Here is a 15,368-nt window from a genome sequence, read left to right as displayed (position 1 = left end):
TGTTCATATGAAAAATTAATTAGTGTCCCATATAAAGACTAGAAAACACTAAAGAATAATTCTTAAAGTTTCTGAAAATATTATTTCTTAATGTTTTTTTTTTTGTTAACCTTCATGAGAGCATATTTTTTCCATTGCTTTTTCAGAGAGAGGAAAGGAAGGAGGGGGGAGGGAGGTAGAGAGACAGAAACATCAATGTGAGAGCGACTCATTGATTGGTTGCCCATATGAGCCCTGACTGGCAACAGGGAGCAAACCCACAACCCAGACACATGCCCTTGACCTGGAATCAAACCTGTGACCCTGCCTGGCTGGCGTGGCTCAGTGGTTGAGCTATGACCAGGACGTCACAGTTCATTTCCTTGTCAAAGCACATGCCGGGGTTGTGGGCTTGATCCTCAGTGTGGCGTGTGCAGGAGGCAGCCGATCAGTGATTTTCTCTAATCATCGAAGTTTCCATCTCTCTCTCTCTCCCTCTCCCTTCCTCTCTGAAATAAATGAAAAAATATATATATTTAAAAACCCACAACCCCTTGGTGAAATAGCTGATGCTCTAACCATTGAGCTGCCAGCTGGGGCCATTTCTTATTTCGAGTTTTATATAAGTCACTTGCTGTACAGCAGACAACCTCAGGGTCTCAGCAGCTTACAAAACAAAACAGTATTTCTCAGTTACATTGGATGCTAGTTGCTGTAGCCCAAGCATGTCAAACTCAAAAGGCTAACATGGGCCAAATGAACAAGGGTTAAGTTTATGTGGGCCGCAAAAAACAAAAGCTTCAATTTTCATAGAAATATAGTTTATTTCGATAGAGACATGCTGAATACAAAGGGCTGAAATAAATGAGTCATCGTTCACATAAAATAATAGAACATTTTAATAAAATGAATATTTTCTTGAACATTAACTTACCAGACACTGAATAACTACACAAATTAATAAGCGTAACACAAATAAACCTATTTTTCTTGTTCTCCAAAAGCGAAATGTTTCCTGTTGTGCACACCAAACAAGTCAGTCCAAGACTAATGACGTGGCAATCCGCTGTTAAAATATTCGCTGCCAGTATTAGTGGAGAGAAATGGTGCATCTGCACATTGGGTGCATAAGGGAAATGAATGCAACACGATTATAGCAAACGTTGTAGTTTGTTATTAATAAGTAGAGACCTGTTGCACGAAATTCGTGCATGGGAAGGGGCGGGGGGGGGGGTTGTCCCTCAGCTCAGCCTGCGCCCTCTTGCAATCCCTGACCCCTCAGTTTGGGTCCCTAGGCCTCACCAGTGTACAGGGCCTTTCAGGGCTTTCCTTTCCCTGGCTACGGCAGCTGGCCCCGCCCCCACCGCTGTGGTGCTGCCCCACCCCCGCCACCAGTTGCCTCCCTCTGCAGGCAACAGGCATGAGGTGCGATCCCTTGGCTACCCTGGGCCTCCCTCTGCAGGGTGGTCACTGGCCGGCCCTGCTCACCTGCCACAGAGCGCCAGCCGGGAGGCCCCGCCCACCTGGCCAGGGTCCAGGACTGATCACTGTGCAGAGGGTGGCCTGGGCCTCCTCCTGTGGGGCAATTGTGGGGTGATGGTGGGGCCCCCAACCAATTGCATCGCACCTGCCTTGGCTGGCTTGGCACCAGTGCGTGTCATAGCGTGATCGCCCGGAAGGTAGTCAGAATGGTCGTTCTGTTGTTCGGTTCAGTCGATTTGCATATTACACTCTTATTATTATAGACTGTGTATAACAGGATATTGTAAAAATTAAGTTATTAAAACGTTTCTTGCATACCGTTGTGTTGACTGAGCTGCAAAAATATTCGTTGTGGGCCGCATGTGGCCTGCAGGCCATGAGTTTGACATGCTTGCTGAAGCCCTTCCTGGGCCTAATAAGTTGAGCTCAGCTCAGCACTACTCACGGCCTATTGCCCAGATCAATCCCACGCCCAGCGCAGTGCAGCAATGCTTCACACTCCTCGGAGGAGCCAGGCAAGCCCGCAATGGCTGGGATGCACCTGTTGCTTTAGCAGAAAGGGCAGTGAATTAGTCCTAAGACTTTTAAGAGTCCCTCATTTTCACTTGGTTGGCTTTAGAATGCATTTAGCATACTGGATCATAAAAAGTCTCTAATGAATGATGTATATTTGTTTCGATAGATGTCACCAACCCTTTGCAAATTATGTATAGTGTGTCACAAGGACACCGACCCGACACCAGTGAAGAGAGCCTGCCACCTGGTACCCCTCATCGGGCGCGGATGGTCTCACTCATCGAAGGCGGATGGGCACAGAACCCGGATGAACGGCCGTCCTTCCTCAGTGAGTCACACCCTGAGTTACAAGCAGTTCAGATACTGTGAATAAATGTTCCTTGGAAAGTTATACAAGTTAGATGGCAAGCTCAAAGTTACTGTTTTTATTTTCTCCCCTCCTGTTATTCACAGCATTTATAAAAGGGTCACTGCTTTTAGAGTGGAACTGAGACTCCTAATAGAAAAGAGAACTCTGAAAGGGTAATAATCCATTCCTGAAGCCTCAGATAGTTCCTGCGCGCCTGCCTGGTGCCACGCGCTGAGGTGGCGCTCAGGGAACAGAGTAGTGACCATGACGAAGTCGCTCAGTCCCTGGAGCTCACATCCAGTTGAAAGCAGAGAAGTAAATAAATAAATAAATAAATAACCAAGCCAGACATGGTTCCAGTCCTGTAAGGCAGTGAGCAGGGACAGTAGGTGAGGGAGGGAACGAAAGCCCTTTATTGGGGAACAAGTGTGAGAGGTGAAATTCAAAGCTTGAAGAGGAGGCAACGTCTTAAAGCTGAAGGCAGGGTGTCTCAGGCAGAGGACACAGCCAGGCTGAGCGCTGGAGAGGAGGTCCGTGTCCTGGAGGAACAAAGGAAGGCCTGGGGCTGGCGGACGTGAGCACGGAAGGAAGTAACGGTATGCGCGTGGAAAAGGGAGGAGAGGCTGTCTCTGTCATGAAGGGTTGGCTGTTTTTCCCAGGAAGTGGGGAGCCATGGAGGTGTGTCTCATGGGACCGAGCTGATCCACTGTGAGTTTAGAAGTCACTCCTGCTGCTGTGTGGCCTGAGACCCAGGCAAGATCCATAGAAGAACTGAGACTTGGCCTTCCCAGAAATTGAAAATTTTTACATTTCAAAGATTTATAAAAAGTAAAAAGACAAGCCACACACTTGGCATATTCATTCCAAATAAGCAATGAAGTCTATTTTCCATTCAAAACTTATGTCCAGTGCTTATCAGCACTATAGTAAAACATCAAAAGCTGCTAAAATAATGGGCTGACATTGTATCTCTTATTTCCCACAGCTGTGTGGGAGGACACATACCTCCTTTGTCCCCAGTGCCTCGCTGAAGTAGTTACTTCTCTGTTTCCTGAAAGCCCTGGCTCTTCTGCAGATCATGCACCAGGCAGCGCCCACTTCCCTATGCACTTCCTGGGTTTCCTGTTGCTCCCTGAAGCCTGGGGCGACAGCTAACTGACTCCTGCACCCTCATGGGTCAGGGCTCTGGCCCCTGGAGGAGCCCTTGAGCATCTCTGGCCTTCTGTGTGCTTTTCCTCTCTGCCTGTGAACTGTCTGCCTGGTCCCCAGGCTCCACCTCACTCAGGTCCCTCTCTCAAGGCAGTAAGCCTGCAGTCCTAAGGCTCCCTCATCTGTTTCTCTGTTTCTCCTCTCCGATCATTGTCCTTTGTTGCCCGATAACTGCTGTCTTAAAAACCACTCTTTCACCCGGCCGGTGAGGCTCAGTGGTTGAGCGTCAAGCCATGAGCCAGGAGGTCATGGTTCGATTCCCGGTCAGGGCACATGTCCAGGTTGCGGGCTCAATTCCTGGTAGAGGGTGTACAGGAGGCAGCCAACCAATGATTCCGATCATTGGTGTTTCTATCTCTCTCCCTTTTCCTTCCTCTCTGAAATAAAAAAAATATGTATTTTTTAAAAACCCACTCTTTCATACATTTTGTCTGGCCTTTTTGATTTTTTCAAGCAGGAGGGTAAATCGGTTGCTATTACTCCATCTTGGCCAAGTGGAAGTCCCTGGTTTCTCTTTATTTTATTTTATTTTATTGTTTTAATCCTTACCAAGGATATTTTCCCATTGATTTTTAGAGAGTGGAAGAGAGAAAGACAGAAATATCGATGTGAGAGAAACACGTCAATTGGTTGCCTCCTGCATGCACCTGACCAGGGCCCAGACCAGGGAGGAGCCTGTAACCGGGGTACGTGCCCTTAACCAGGATCGAACCCGGGACCCTTCGGTGTGCAGGCTGACACTCTATCCACTGAGCCAAATCAGCCAGGGCCCTGGTTTCTCTTTCAATCAGTGACCCAAACTGGGCACTAAAACTGCTTCTGAAAGATCTGAACTTTCCCTCTGAGGCACCCGCTGTCTTGAGGGGCGGGGCTCCAGGGGCTGTTCCTGGAGACTCGGTTCTCAGAACCAACACTGTTTTCAAAATAATAAATACAGGGACACGCTTCCCTCTTACTCATCCTTCAAGAGTGGATTTGTAGAAGCTAAACAGGCATGATGATATCATTGCTCTCACAGATAACGCAATGTCTTCTCATATACTCTTGTTTTAAGCTTTTCTGTTTTAATTTCTCATATACTAAATATCAGGAGACATGGCCACATGTACAGAAGCTCTTGGGGTGCTGGGTAATTTTGAAGAGTCCTGAGCTCTAAAGGCTGGAGAGTTGCTATCTTAGATGATCATCCTGATGTTTTCTCTTCTCCAAAGTGAAACTCTCCTTGAAACTTTCCCTCTGGTGGTTTCAAGACACAAAAGAATACATCTCTTCCTCCATCGTTTCTCTTCCTCCCTCAACTTCTGTCAGAGCCTCAGCCCCCTCCAAGTCCTCATCTCCTTGCACCATACTCTTCCCAGTGTGGTAGGCCTGCTGTGGCCCTGTCCACCACCTCTGTGTGAGTGACACTTCCCGCCGTGGCCCTGTCCACCACCCTGTGTGAGTGACACTTCCCGCCGTGGCCCTGTCCACCACCTCTGTGTGAGTGACACTTCCCGCCGTGGCCCTGTCCACCACCCTGTGTGAGTGACACTTCCCACCGTGGCCCTGTCCACCACCTCTGTGTGACGCTCAGTTTTCTACCTGGAGCGCTGGCCTCTCCCTTGAGCAGCAGGTTCATTTTCTCCTAGTGATGATGGTAATTCTGAGTGTCCCCACACATGGGCCGCCGGGAACATTACTGCTGTGACTGCTCACCTGCCCATCTGTGTGAATGTGTTTCCATTTCTCTCAGTAACTATGAGTGAAATTGCTCAGTTTATGATAAATGTATCTGCCATTTTTTTAAAAAACTGCCAAACTTTCACAGTGGCTGCATCATTTGTGTTCCCATCAGCAGCGGGAGGGCTTGAGGTTGTGTCTGCATTGCTGTCAGCACTTGCTGCTGTCTGCGCTTTAATTGCAGTTCTTTTCGTGGGTATGGAGTGCTATCTCATTGTCGTTTTAATTTGCATGTCCTAATGACTGATGATGTTAAACCTATTTTCATGTGCTTTTTACTCATCTGTATCTCCCCTTCAGTGAAATTTAATTTTTTGCCCATTTTAAATTGGGTCATTTGTCTGATTAAGCCACCCAGCGTTCTTTGTATATTCTAGACGCAAGTCCTTCAGCAGACACGTGACATGCAGACGTGGTCTGTCAGTCTGTGGCCAGAATTTCATTTCTCTTAATAGTGTCTCTTGAAGAATAAAAGTTTTCAATATTTTGAAGTTCATTTGCCAGTTTTGTGTGGACCCTGTTTTTAGGTCATAGCTAAGAATTCTGTGCCCAGCCCAAGGTCATGAAGACTCTCCTATATTCCACTTAGGTGCATGTCCGTTTGTCAAAAAGCAGTTGACCACAATTGGAAGGATTTAACTTTAGACTCTCAGTTCTGATTCTGTTCCATTGATCTAGATGCCTATCTTATTTTTTCCATCTCCCTACTCCCCTCCCCTTTCGCAACCATCCGTTTGTTCTCTGAGTCTGTTTCTGTTTTGTTTCTGAATTCCCCATATAAGTGAAATCATATGGCATTTGTCTTTCTCTGTCCTACCTATTTCACTCAGCATAAGACCCTCTAGTCCATCCATGTTATCTCAGATGGCAAGATGGCATTACTTTGTATGGCTCAGTGTGTGCTTTCCATTGTGCACTGTACCACAGCTTGATCCCTTCATCTGTCAGTGGACACCTAGGTTGCTTCCATGTCTTGGCTGTTGTAAATAATGTTGCAATGAACACAGAAGTGCACATATCTTTTCAAATTTGTGTTTTTGTTTTCTTTGGATAAATATCAGAAGTGGGATTGCAGAGTCATATGGAAGTTCCATTTTTAATTTTTTGAGGAACCTTCATACTGCTTTCCACAGGGCTGCACCAATTTACAGTCCCACCAACAGTGCACGAGGGTTCCCTTTTCTCCACATCCTCACCAACACTTCCTATATGTTGATTTTTTTCTTTTTCGCTATTTGTTGATTATTGATGATCAACATTGGTAGGTGTGAGGTGATGCCTCATTGTGGTTTTAATTTGCATTTCCATGGTGATTAGTGATGCTAAGGATCTTTTCATGTATCTATTTGTCATCTGTATGTCCTCTTTGGAGAAATGTCTGTTCAGGGTCTCTGCCCATTTTTCAGTTGGATTGTGTTAAGTTGTGTGTGTTCCTTATATATTTGGATATTAACCCCTTATTGGATAGATTATTTGCAAATAATCTTCTCCCATTGAGTAAGTTGTCTTTTCATTTTGTTGATGGTTTCCTTTGCTGTGCAAAAACTTTTCTGTTTATGTAGTCCCACTTGTTTATTTTTGTTTTTGTTGGCCTTGTCTGAGGAGACATGCTTGGCCTGGGCCTTTTAGAGAGAGGTATGGGGCATGCTGAGGCTATATCAATCGTGGGCAAACTACGGCCCGCGGGCCGGATCCGGTCCATTTGAAATGAATAAAACTAAAAAAAAAAAGACCGTACCCTTTTATGTAATGATGTTTACTTTGAATTTATATTAGTTCACACAAACACTCCATCCATGCTTTTGTTCCGGCCCTCCGGTCCAGTTTAAGAACCCATTGTGGCCCTCGAGTCAAAAAGTTTGCCCACCCCTGGGCTAGATGCTGCTTCTTTAGGAAAATCTGAATATTAAAAAGATATTGCTAAGACTGATATCAAGGAGTTTATTGCCTTTTTTTCTAGGAGTTTTATTGTTCTAGGTCTTATATTTAAGTTTAATCCATTTTAAGTTTACTGTTGTTTATGGTGTATATATGATATCTTTATGCCTGTAATAAAGTCTGTTAAGACAGTTAGTTTTCATTCGTGGGAAAAATTGACGTAGGGCCTTATCAGTTAAATATTAGCATTTATATTATTCAATTTAATGACTAGATGCAATCTGAACTCTAATTTTCTTCTTATTTAGAATGTTTAATAGAACTTGAGCCAGTCCTGAGAACATATGAAGAGATAAGTTTTCTTGAAGCTGTTTTGCAACTAAAGAAAACAAAGGTAAATAATTGCTAAATGAAATGCTGGAAATCAGACTTTGAACAACTATATGTTAGTCACGGAGACATTCGATTTAGTTTGTAATTCTTACCTGTGTACTTTTCACAAGTATGGGCTATAGTATTGGGGCGGAGCGTTTATGAGAGGTTATAAATGCTCTCCTTCTGTCACTGAAAGGCTTTTCCATGCCATTCAGATGGCCATCTCCAGATTCCAGGCATTTCCAGAACTCCTATATGTTACATTTTAATATAAAATGTGTCATGACACTTCTCCAAAGTGGACACACAAATGGCCAAGAGACATGTGAAAAAAATGCTCAAAGTCACTGATCATCAGAGAGATGCAAATTTAAAAAACAATGAGATACCACCTCACACCTGTCAGAATGGCTGCCATCAACAGATGACAAGTGCTGGCGAGGATGTAGAGAAAAGGGAACCCTCGTGCACTGCTGGTGGGAATGCAGACTGGTGCAGCCACTGTGGAGAACAGTATGGAGTCTCCTCAAAAACTTAAAAATGGAACTGCCATTTGACCCGGTGATCCCACTTCTAGGAATATATCCTAAGAAACCAGAAACACCAATCAGAAAGAATGTATGCACCACTATGTTCATAGCAGTGCAACTACAATAGCTAAGATTTGGAAACAGCCCAAGTACCCATCAGCAGATGAATGGATAAAAAAGCAGTGGTAATTTACACCATGGAATACTATGCAGCTATAAAAAAGAAAGAACTCTTATCTTTTAAGGATGGGCCTGGAGAGTATTATACTAAGTGAAATGTTGGAGAAAGATAAGTATCACATGATCCCACTCATATGTGGAATCTTAGATCCAGAGACATGGAAGCATGGAGCAGACTGGTGAATTCCAGAGGGAAGGTGCGGGTGGGTGAGTAGGTGGGGAGTGATTAACCAGGGAACTTATATGCAAACATGGACACAGACAATAGAGTGGTGAAGGCCTGGGAGGGGCAGGTGCGGGGTGGAGGGGTTCAATGAAAAAAACAAAGAAACATGCCCAGCCAGGTGACTCAGGTTGAGCATCCCCCTATGAACCAGGAAGTAACGGTTTGATTCCCGGTCAGGGCACATGCCTGGGTTGTGGACTGGATCCCCAGTGTGGGGTGTGCAGGAGGCAGCCCATCAATGATTCCCTCTCATCATTGATATTTCTATCTCTCCCTCTCCCTTCCTCTCTGAAATCAATAAAGATATATATATTTTTAAAACCAACAAAATGGGCATCTGTAATACTTTCAACAATAAAGAAAAAAAAGAAAGGAAAGAAAAGAAATAAGAAAGAAGGGAAAAAAAGTGTCATGAATGCCAGTGTGTACAATGAATTCCGTAAATCAACTTTTTAATCCACACGTTATTTCCCTAAAGTCTTCAGAGTAATAGATATCTGGGTTCTTACACTTCTCTTTGTCCAGTGTTCTCGGGCTTTTCTGTGATTTACGGTAAGTTAAGCTGTAGAATTTTTATTAAGTGTATTTTATTTTGTGTATTATTTGAGAATTAATACAGAAAATGTTTATTTTTTAAATTGCTTTTTGATTTTGTTATCCTACTCACTTGATGTTGCGTAGACAACAGTCTCTGTTGATGTGGATCTAGGACAGTTGTCTTCCTGGCTCTTGCAGATCAGAAGAACTGAAGGGACCCAACATTGCAGGGTTTTCTCAACATTAAAGTTGTTCAAAAGCCACTGTAGTCCTTTCGGGGGCAGAGTAAGCATAGTTTAGCACTTGTTGGGTTTCCTTATGTTGCCTTTGAAATATGATCCAGTTTGCAGGATTGATTGACACAGCCTCTGATGTAGAAGGGACACGCATAAAGGAAACGGCTTCCCTTAACCAAACTAAGAATTGATGGGGATAATACTAGTTAGTGCCTGAGTGTTTTAAGGCACTAACAGCTTAACTTACTATAAATCACAGAAAAGCCCGAGAACACTGGACAAAGAGAAGTGTAAGAACCCAGATATCTATTACTCTGAAGACTTTAGGGAAATAACTAACGAGAAACTGTGTTAATCCTTTTGATAACTTTTTACTGACTTATCCACTTCTGAGTAGGTACAGTGTTTTCCAGAACATTCCATCTTATCCACTTCTTAGTAGATACAAATTTCAATAGCATTTCTTTTTGCTTTATCTTTTCAGTTCTCTTTTCTTTCCTCATAACTTTCTCTTCTTCTAAGCAAGGTGTACAGAAGGATCTGCTTTCTTGGTTTTAAAGTAGAAAAGAACCATTCCAGTTCCTTTGTCCACAAACAACTTATATTAGGATCTATATTTAAAACTGTTAATTTTTAGAAGTTCTGGCTTTTTAAATAAAGTAATATAAGTTATATAATTTTAAATACTTGAATATCCTATATAATAAAAGGCTAATATGCACATTGACTGAACGGTAGGAATGACCGGTCACTATGACACACACTGATCACCAGGGGGCAGATGCTTAATGAAGGAGCTGCCCCCTGGTGGTCAGTGTGCTCCAACAGGGGGAGCGCCACTCAACCAGCAGCCAGGCTCATGGCTGGCAAGCACAACGGTGGCGGTGGGAGCCTCTCCCGCCTCCACGGCATCGCTAAGGATGTCTGACTGAGCGGACCTAAGCCATCAGTCAGGCATCCCCCAAGGGCTTCCGGACTGCAAGAGGGCACAGGCTGGGCTGAGGGGACCCCCCTCCCCAGTACATGAATTTTGTGCACTGGGCCTCTAGTCATTTAATAATAGCATCCTTTCATCATTGTTTTTAACTTACTGTATTGTTTACACTTAGGGTTGTTATAGTTATTCTTTAATTTTTTAAAAAAATTTTTATATTGCGTGGCCTGTGTGTCTCAGTGGTTGAGCATCAACCTATGAACCAGGAGATCATGGTTCAATTCCTGGTCATGGCACATGCCCTGGTTCCAGGCTTGATCCCCAGTAGTGGGTGTGGAGGAAGAAGCCAATCAGTGATTCTCTTCCATCATTGATGTTTCTCTCTCTCCCTCTCCCTTCCTCTCTGATATCAATAAAATAAATATGTGTGTGTGTGTGTGTGTGTATATATATATCAATCCTTGTATCAGTACTGTGAAACTCGTAGGGCAGGATCTTGTTGCCATCGCACTAGTAAGATCACGGAGGTGCGTGGATGTCAGTGACACAGCACCCACACAGCCAGCCCACGGCGGGACCAGGAATAGAATATAAATTTAATAAGATTTTTCATAAAGAAATTGTTGAAAACAAAGATCACCATTTAGGATAAGCTGATTTGTTAAAGGATTTTACTCATGCGATTTGTTACTCCAGTTAAAGCACATGTATGTGTCCGCTCCAGGTGCAGAGCGCTCTGAGTGCTGTCCACTTATGTGACAAGAAATCGGAGGCATCTCTGAACCTCTCTCTAAATCACGGTCCACAAGAGGTAAACAAAACTTATGTTGATAAACTCAAAATCTGAGAATCTGGGAAAGTCATCCAATCTAACTCCTGGGGAGGTGCTGGTATCTGCCCATGGCCCAGGGCCGTGCCCGGCTAGAAATCCCTCATCCAGCCCCTGCTCCTCGCCCGGCCAGCCCTGTGGCCTGTGTGGCGCGCTGTGTCCCCATGGATCGGCATGGGGGACGTTGCTCTGGTGGTGCTGGGCCCATCCTGACCGAGCTCTGCACTGTCCATCTGCCTGTCCTTCCCTCTCCTGGGAGGAGCGGAAGGGGAGTGCCACTGCGTGGCTGCGCGTGAGGAAAGGTCTCCTGAGGGGCATCCACTCGGGCTCACTGCATCTCGGTCATTTCTCTTCAGAAAACGTATGTCCACTTTACAGACTCAGAAAAGGCCTTCAGGATGAACGCTACAGCACAGCACATGGGCTTTCCATCTGCTGTACACACCGTCTCCACTCTCAGAGCCAGGTGCACACTGTAGACATTAAGGACAGATAGCACCGGCAAAGCCCGGCGCCCGAGGGCGGAAGCCTGGTGGAGGCGCATCCATACTCCACCACTTTTGTGGGCCCCATGGGGGTGGGGCGTGGGCAGAAAGAGGGGCGTGGGCTCTACATCAGCAGGGAACCAGAGTTGTAGATTTCAAATTTCTCATCAACTGTACAGAACCTCTAAGATCATATAGCAAATACTGGAAAAGTTATCATTTCTAATATGTTATCATTCACCCCCCCCCCAATTTAAGTTGATTTTAAAAATCAGGTTCTTTGTTTATTTGATATATGTGGCTTTTTACTTTGTAAGGTGTAACTGTCGTTTTGATTCTTTATTTATAATAAGCCACAAGCAAGAACTGTTTAGAAATGAAAACTGTATAACTTTTGAATGATTTTTCTTTAGCCTAAATCGTGTGTCCCTGTTCACCTCAGGAATCCTGTGGATCTTCTCAGTGTCATAAAAGTAGCGGTTCTCCCGGAGCCGCCAGATCCCTGTGCGCTCCTCAGCACGATGGCCTTGTGTCCGGTACGTACGGTTTGTCGTCGGTTTGGCTTACAAGTTTCCACTTTCTTTCAAGCTGATATTCTTGCAAACAATCACAGTTTGTGTGGCACGTGTCTCCCATTGGCATCCATGACGCATGTTCACAAAGGGACAGACAGTACAGCGTCCAGGGATGTTCAAGAGACCCCTCCCGTGTGAAAGGCATGCCGCGGGGCAGCACAGGAAAATACGGACAGTCTCTCGGGAGAAAGAGGAGCAGTGTGTCTGCGTGTGCACAGTGTGGCCGCAGCGGGTGCAGGGGAGGTGACAGAGCTATGGGTTGGGGAAGGGCGTCTTCACAGCAGCCTGAGGGACTCTGGATCCATGGTCAGGAGCTGCACGTCCGCGGCTGGAAGCAGGTGTTTTGATCAGTGTTTTCCTGTTGCTCTGCTCGGCTCTGCCATCACGAAGAACTTGCTTGCGGAGGCTGAAGCTGTCGTTACGAAGGGTGGGTATTGGGTGGGCATTCCAGGCCAAGTGGCAGGGTAGGGCGCATGGACAGGGAGGCCAGGTGTGGCGAGGCCAACCAGGGTGGGGAGCCACCACTGCACGCTTCTGAGCAAGGGAGTGACGGAATGAAATCCTTTGCTTTAGGAAGAGTCATTCTGGCCGGACTCTAGGCTACTTGGGGAGAGCAAGGAGACGAGGTGGGGGAACAGCTGGGAGACTTGGTCTGTTGCTGCAGCACAGCCACAGCGGGGGGCTAGGAGGCGTGACCAGAGCACAGGAGCGGGTGGGTGTGTTGTCTCCGATAGGGTGAGGCCCCTGCTCACTGGCAGGAGGGACAGAGAAGCCAGAACTGGGAGAGCATTGGTGCTAGTCACTAAAACGGGTTTTGGAGTTAAGGTGAGCAGTTAAGTTTTTAATGTTTTTTAACGAGGTGTTCAGCAGCATGCATGAGGGCGCTGTCCAGTTGGCTGCTTAAAATGTGAGACCGAGGTTCCATGAAGTCAGAAAAGGTAATTACACGGACTTGGGAAGAGGTGACCACTGAGGCCCGCAGTGGCGAGGGTAACCAAGGAGAGCATAGGAAACACGTCACACACCGAGTCAGAGGACAATTCAAAGTGCGGAGACGCAGAGAAGGGAGGGGCGACATGGAGAAGTAAAATCCCATGATGTGTCGCTTACATGGGACAGACAGACAGCGAGAGTGTGGCAGGACATTCGGTGTGACCCTGGTCTAAGAGCAGTTACTTGCAGAATCAGGTGGACACGCAGCGCGAGCAGCAGTGCAGTGGACACTGCGTGCCCTCCCCTGTGTGGCCCATGCTGACAGCTGAGCTGCAGGAGGAACTAAGGATATCCTCCCCCAGTAGCAACATTGTCTTTCAGGAAAAACCCCGGACCTCTCCACCCTGCTTCCCCGCCCGGCCAATCACAGCTGGGATGACGTGTCTGCGGCTCAGACGGCCCTGATCTGTGACCACGAGACTGCCCTGCGCTCATTGGCAGTACACCCCCTCTCCGCCGAGGGGAACTCAGGTAATTTCTGCTGTGAGACACCTCTCCACTCTGCCCAGTAGGTCTGCCACGTCAGGGCTACTGTCTTCACTCCCCCAGTGTGGGGAACACGGACATTCTGAAGTCGGGAAGCACTTCCAGCCCCAGCACCGGGGGCCGTGCGGTCACAACTCAGGGGCCATGCGGTCACAGCTCAGGGGCCGGCACGTGGTCACAGCTCAGGGGCCGGCACGTGGTCACAGCTCAGGGGCCGCACGGTCACAGCTCAGGGTCGTGCGGTCACAGCTCAGGGGCCGCGTGGTCACAGCTCAGGGGCCGCACTGCCACAGCTCAGGATCGTGTGGTCACAGCTCAGGGTTTGTGCGGTCACAGCTCAGGGGCAGCGCGGTCACAGCTCAGGGGCCAGCGTGTGGTCACAGCTCAGTGGCCGATCCCTCAAGGTCTGGGGAGGGGAAGGCGGCTGGGCACAGGTGTGACCGAATACGTTACTAAAGGCAAAGTTGCTTTTGTTTATCTAACAAACATGCAGGTATCTTTTACACATTTTTTTAAACCTAGAAAATGGTTTTGCCCCATGATTTATAGCAGATAAAAAGGAGTGCTTTCCCAGGAGGGAGGAGAAGAAATAACTCAAATATCTGTTTCCTGAAAATTAACAGCATCTCCCCAAAGTACTGGTTTCCTATTAGCACAGTCACAGTAAAGACAGGTTTTATGCCTCCTCATTTCTTTTTCATCTTGTTTTCTTCCTTGCACGTGTCTGTCCTCACCTTTTACCTGTCCCCCGGCTCTGTGCAGAGCGATCGCAGCCTGGGGTGGCCCAGCAATGGATCCAGAGCAAAAGGGAGGATGTCGTGAGCCAGATGACCGAGGCCTGCCTCAACCAGGCGCTGGACGCCCTGCTGTCCCGGGACCTGATCATGAAGGAGGACTACGAGCTCATCAGCACCAAACCCACGAGGACCGCCAAAGTCAGGCAGTTACTGGACACCACTGACATCCAGGGGGAGGAATTTGCCAGAGTCATAGTGCAGAAGCTGAAGGACAACAAGCAGATGGGCCTCCAGCCCTACCCGGAAATACTGCCGGCTTCTCGGTCGCCATCGTTACTCTTATTTCAAAATAAAAGCTTATAGGGGACTCTTTTTCAAGAACAGTCAGCTTATTAAAAGGTATTTTATATTTCTCTTGCCCTGATTGTTTTTATGAAATCCATGTGAGTCTTAGTAGCTTCAATGAAGTTTCTCCTTCAGGTAAATATTAGTCTTCTCCATAACATTACAGTCTTTTTAAAATTAAAATAGTAGAAAGTATGCATTTTGCTACATAGTTCAATTTTTGTCTCTTTGGTTAATTGAAGCTTTTTTTTGGTTTTATTTATTTTTATTGATTTTAGAGAGGGGAGAGGAGAGCGAGAGGGAGGGAGAAACATCGATTGGTTGCCTCCCATTCCCATCCTGACTGGGGATCGAATCTGAAACCTAGGTATGTGCCCTGCCTGGGAATCAAACCTGCAGCCTGTTTTTGGTGCATGGACCAGTGCTCCCACCAGCTGAGCCACCACCCGGCTGGGCGGTTGAAGCTGTTTTCCAGTGTAATATTGTGCACTTCCTGTACACGGTGATTGTTGGCATCAGGCATGTCCATGGAGGCACCTCACGTTCACTCTGGGGTCTGCATGGCTTGTCTGTGCTGTGTCTGGCGTCTGCACTGCGTCCTCTACACTCACCAGAGCACACGGCCTTCTGACTGGCCGTCCAGCTCATGTCCTCTCCCACAGGCTGTGCATTAGATTGTTGTCCAGGATGCGTTTTTGTTTTTAATATATTTTTATTGATTTCAGAGAAAGGGAGAGGGAGAGGGAGAAACATTAATGATGAGAGAAA

At 46.5% G+C, this 15,368-nt stretch overlaps 1 protein-coding gene across 1 annotated transcript in view; it reads left to right on the top strand.

The window, feature by feature from the left end:
• The window catches only part of RIPK2 (receptor interacting serine/threonine kinase 2), a 38,339-nt gene extending 23,675 nt beyond the window's left edge, over positions 1–14,664 (top strand). Inside the window, exons 6-11 of the mRNA XM_070392755.1 lie at positions 2,144–2,305; positions 7,441–7,526; positions 10,875–10,961; positions 11,907–12,000; positions 13,354–13,503; positions 14,281–14,664. Coding sequence (XP_070248856.1) covers positions 2,144–2,305; positions 7,441–7,526; positions 10,875–10,961; positions 11,907–12,000; positions 13,354–13,503; positions 14,281–14,618 — 917 coding nt within the window. The 3' untranslated portion in view covers positions 14,619–14,664. The remainder of the gene's footprint in view (positions 1–2,143; positions 2,306–7,440; positions 7,527–10,874; positions 10,962–11,906; positions 12,001–13,353; positions 13,504–14,280) is intronic.
• The last annotated feature ends 704 nt before the right edge of the window (positions 14,665–15,368 follow it).

This window comes from Myotis yumanensis, unplaced genomic scaffold, assembly GCF_028538775.1.
Source record: "Myotis yumanensis isolate MYYU_CA2020_CCGP unplaced genomic scaffold, mMyoYum1.0.hap1 SCAF_15, whole genome shotgun sequence".
In the NCBI taxonomy this organism is placed as follows: domain Eukaryota; kingdom Metazoa; phylum Chordata; class Mammalia; order Chiroptera; family Vespertilionidae; genus Myotis; species Myotis yumanensis.
The sequence above is the reverse complement of the archived record's forward strand: the minus strand, read 5'-3'. Positions and strand labels throughout refer to the sequence as shown.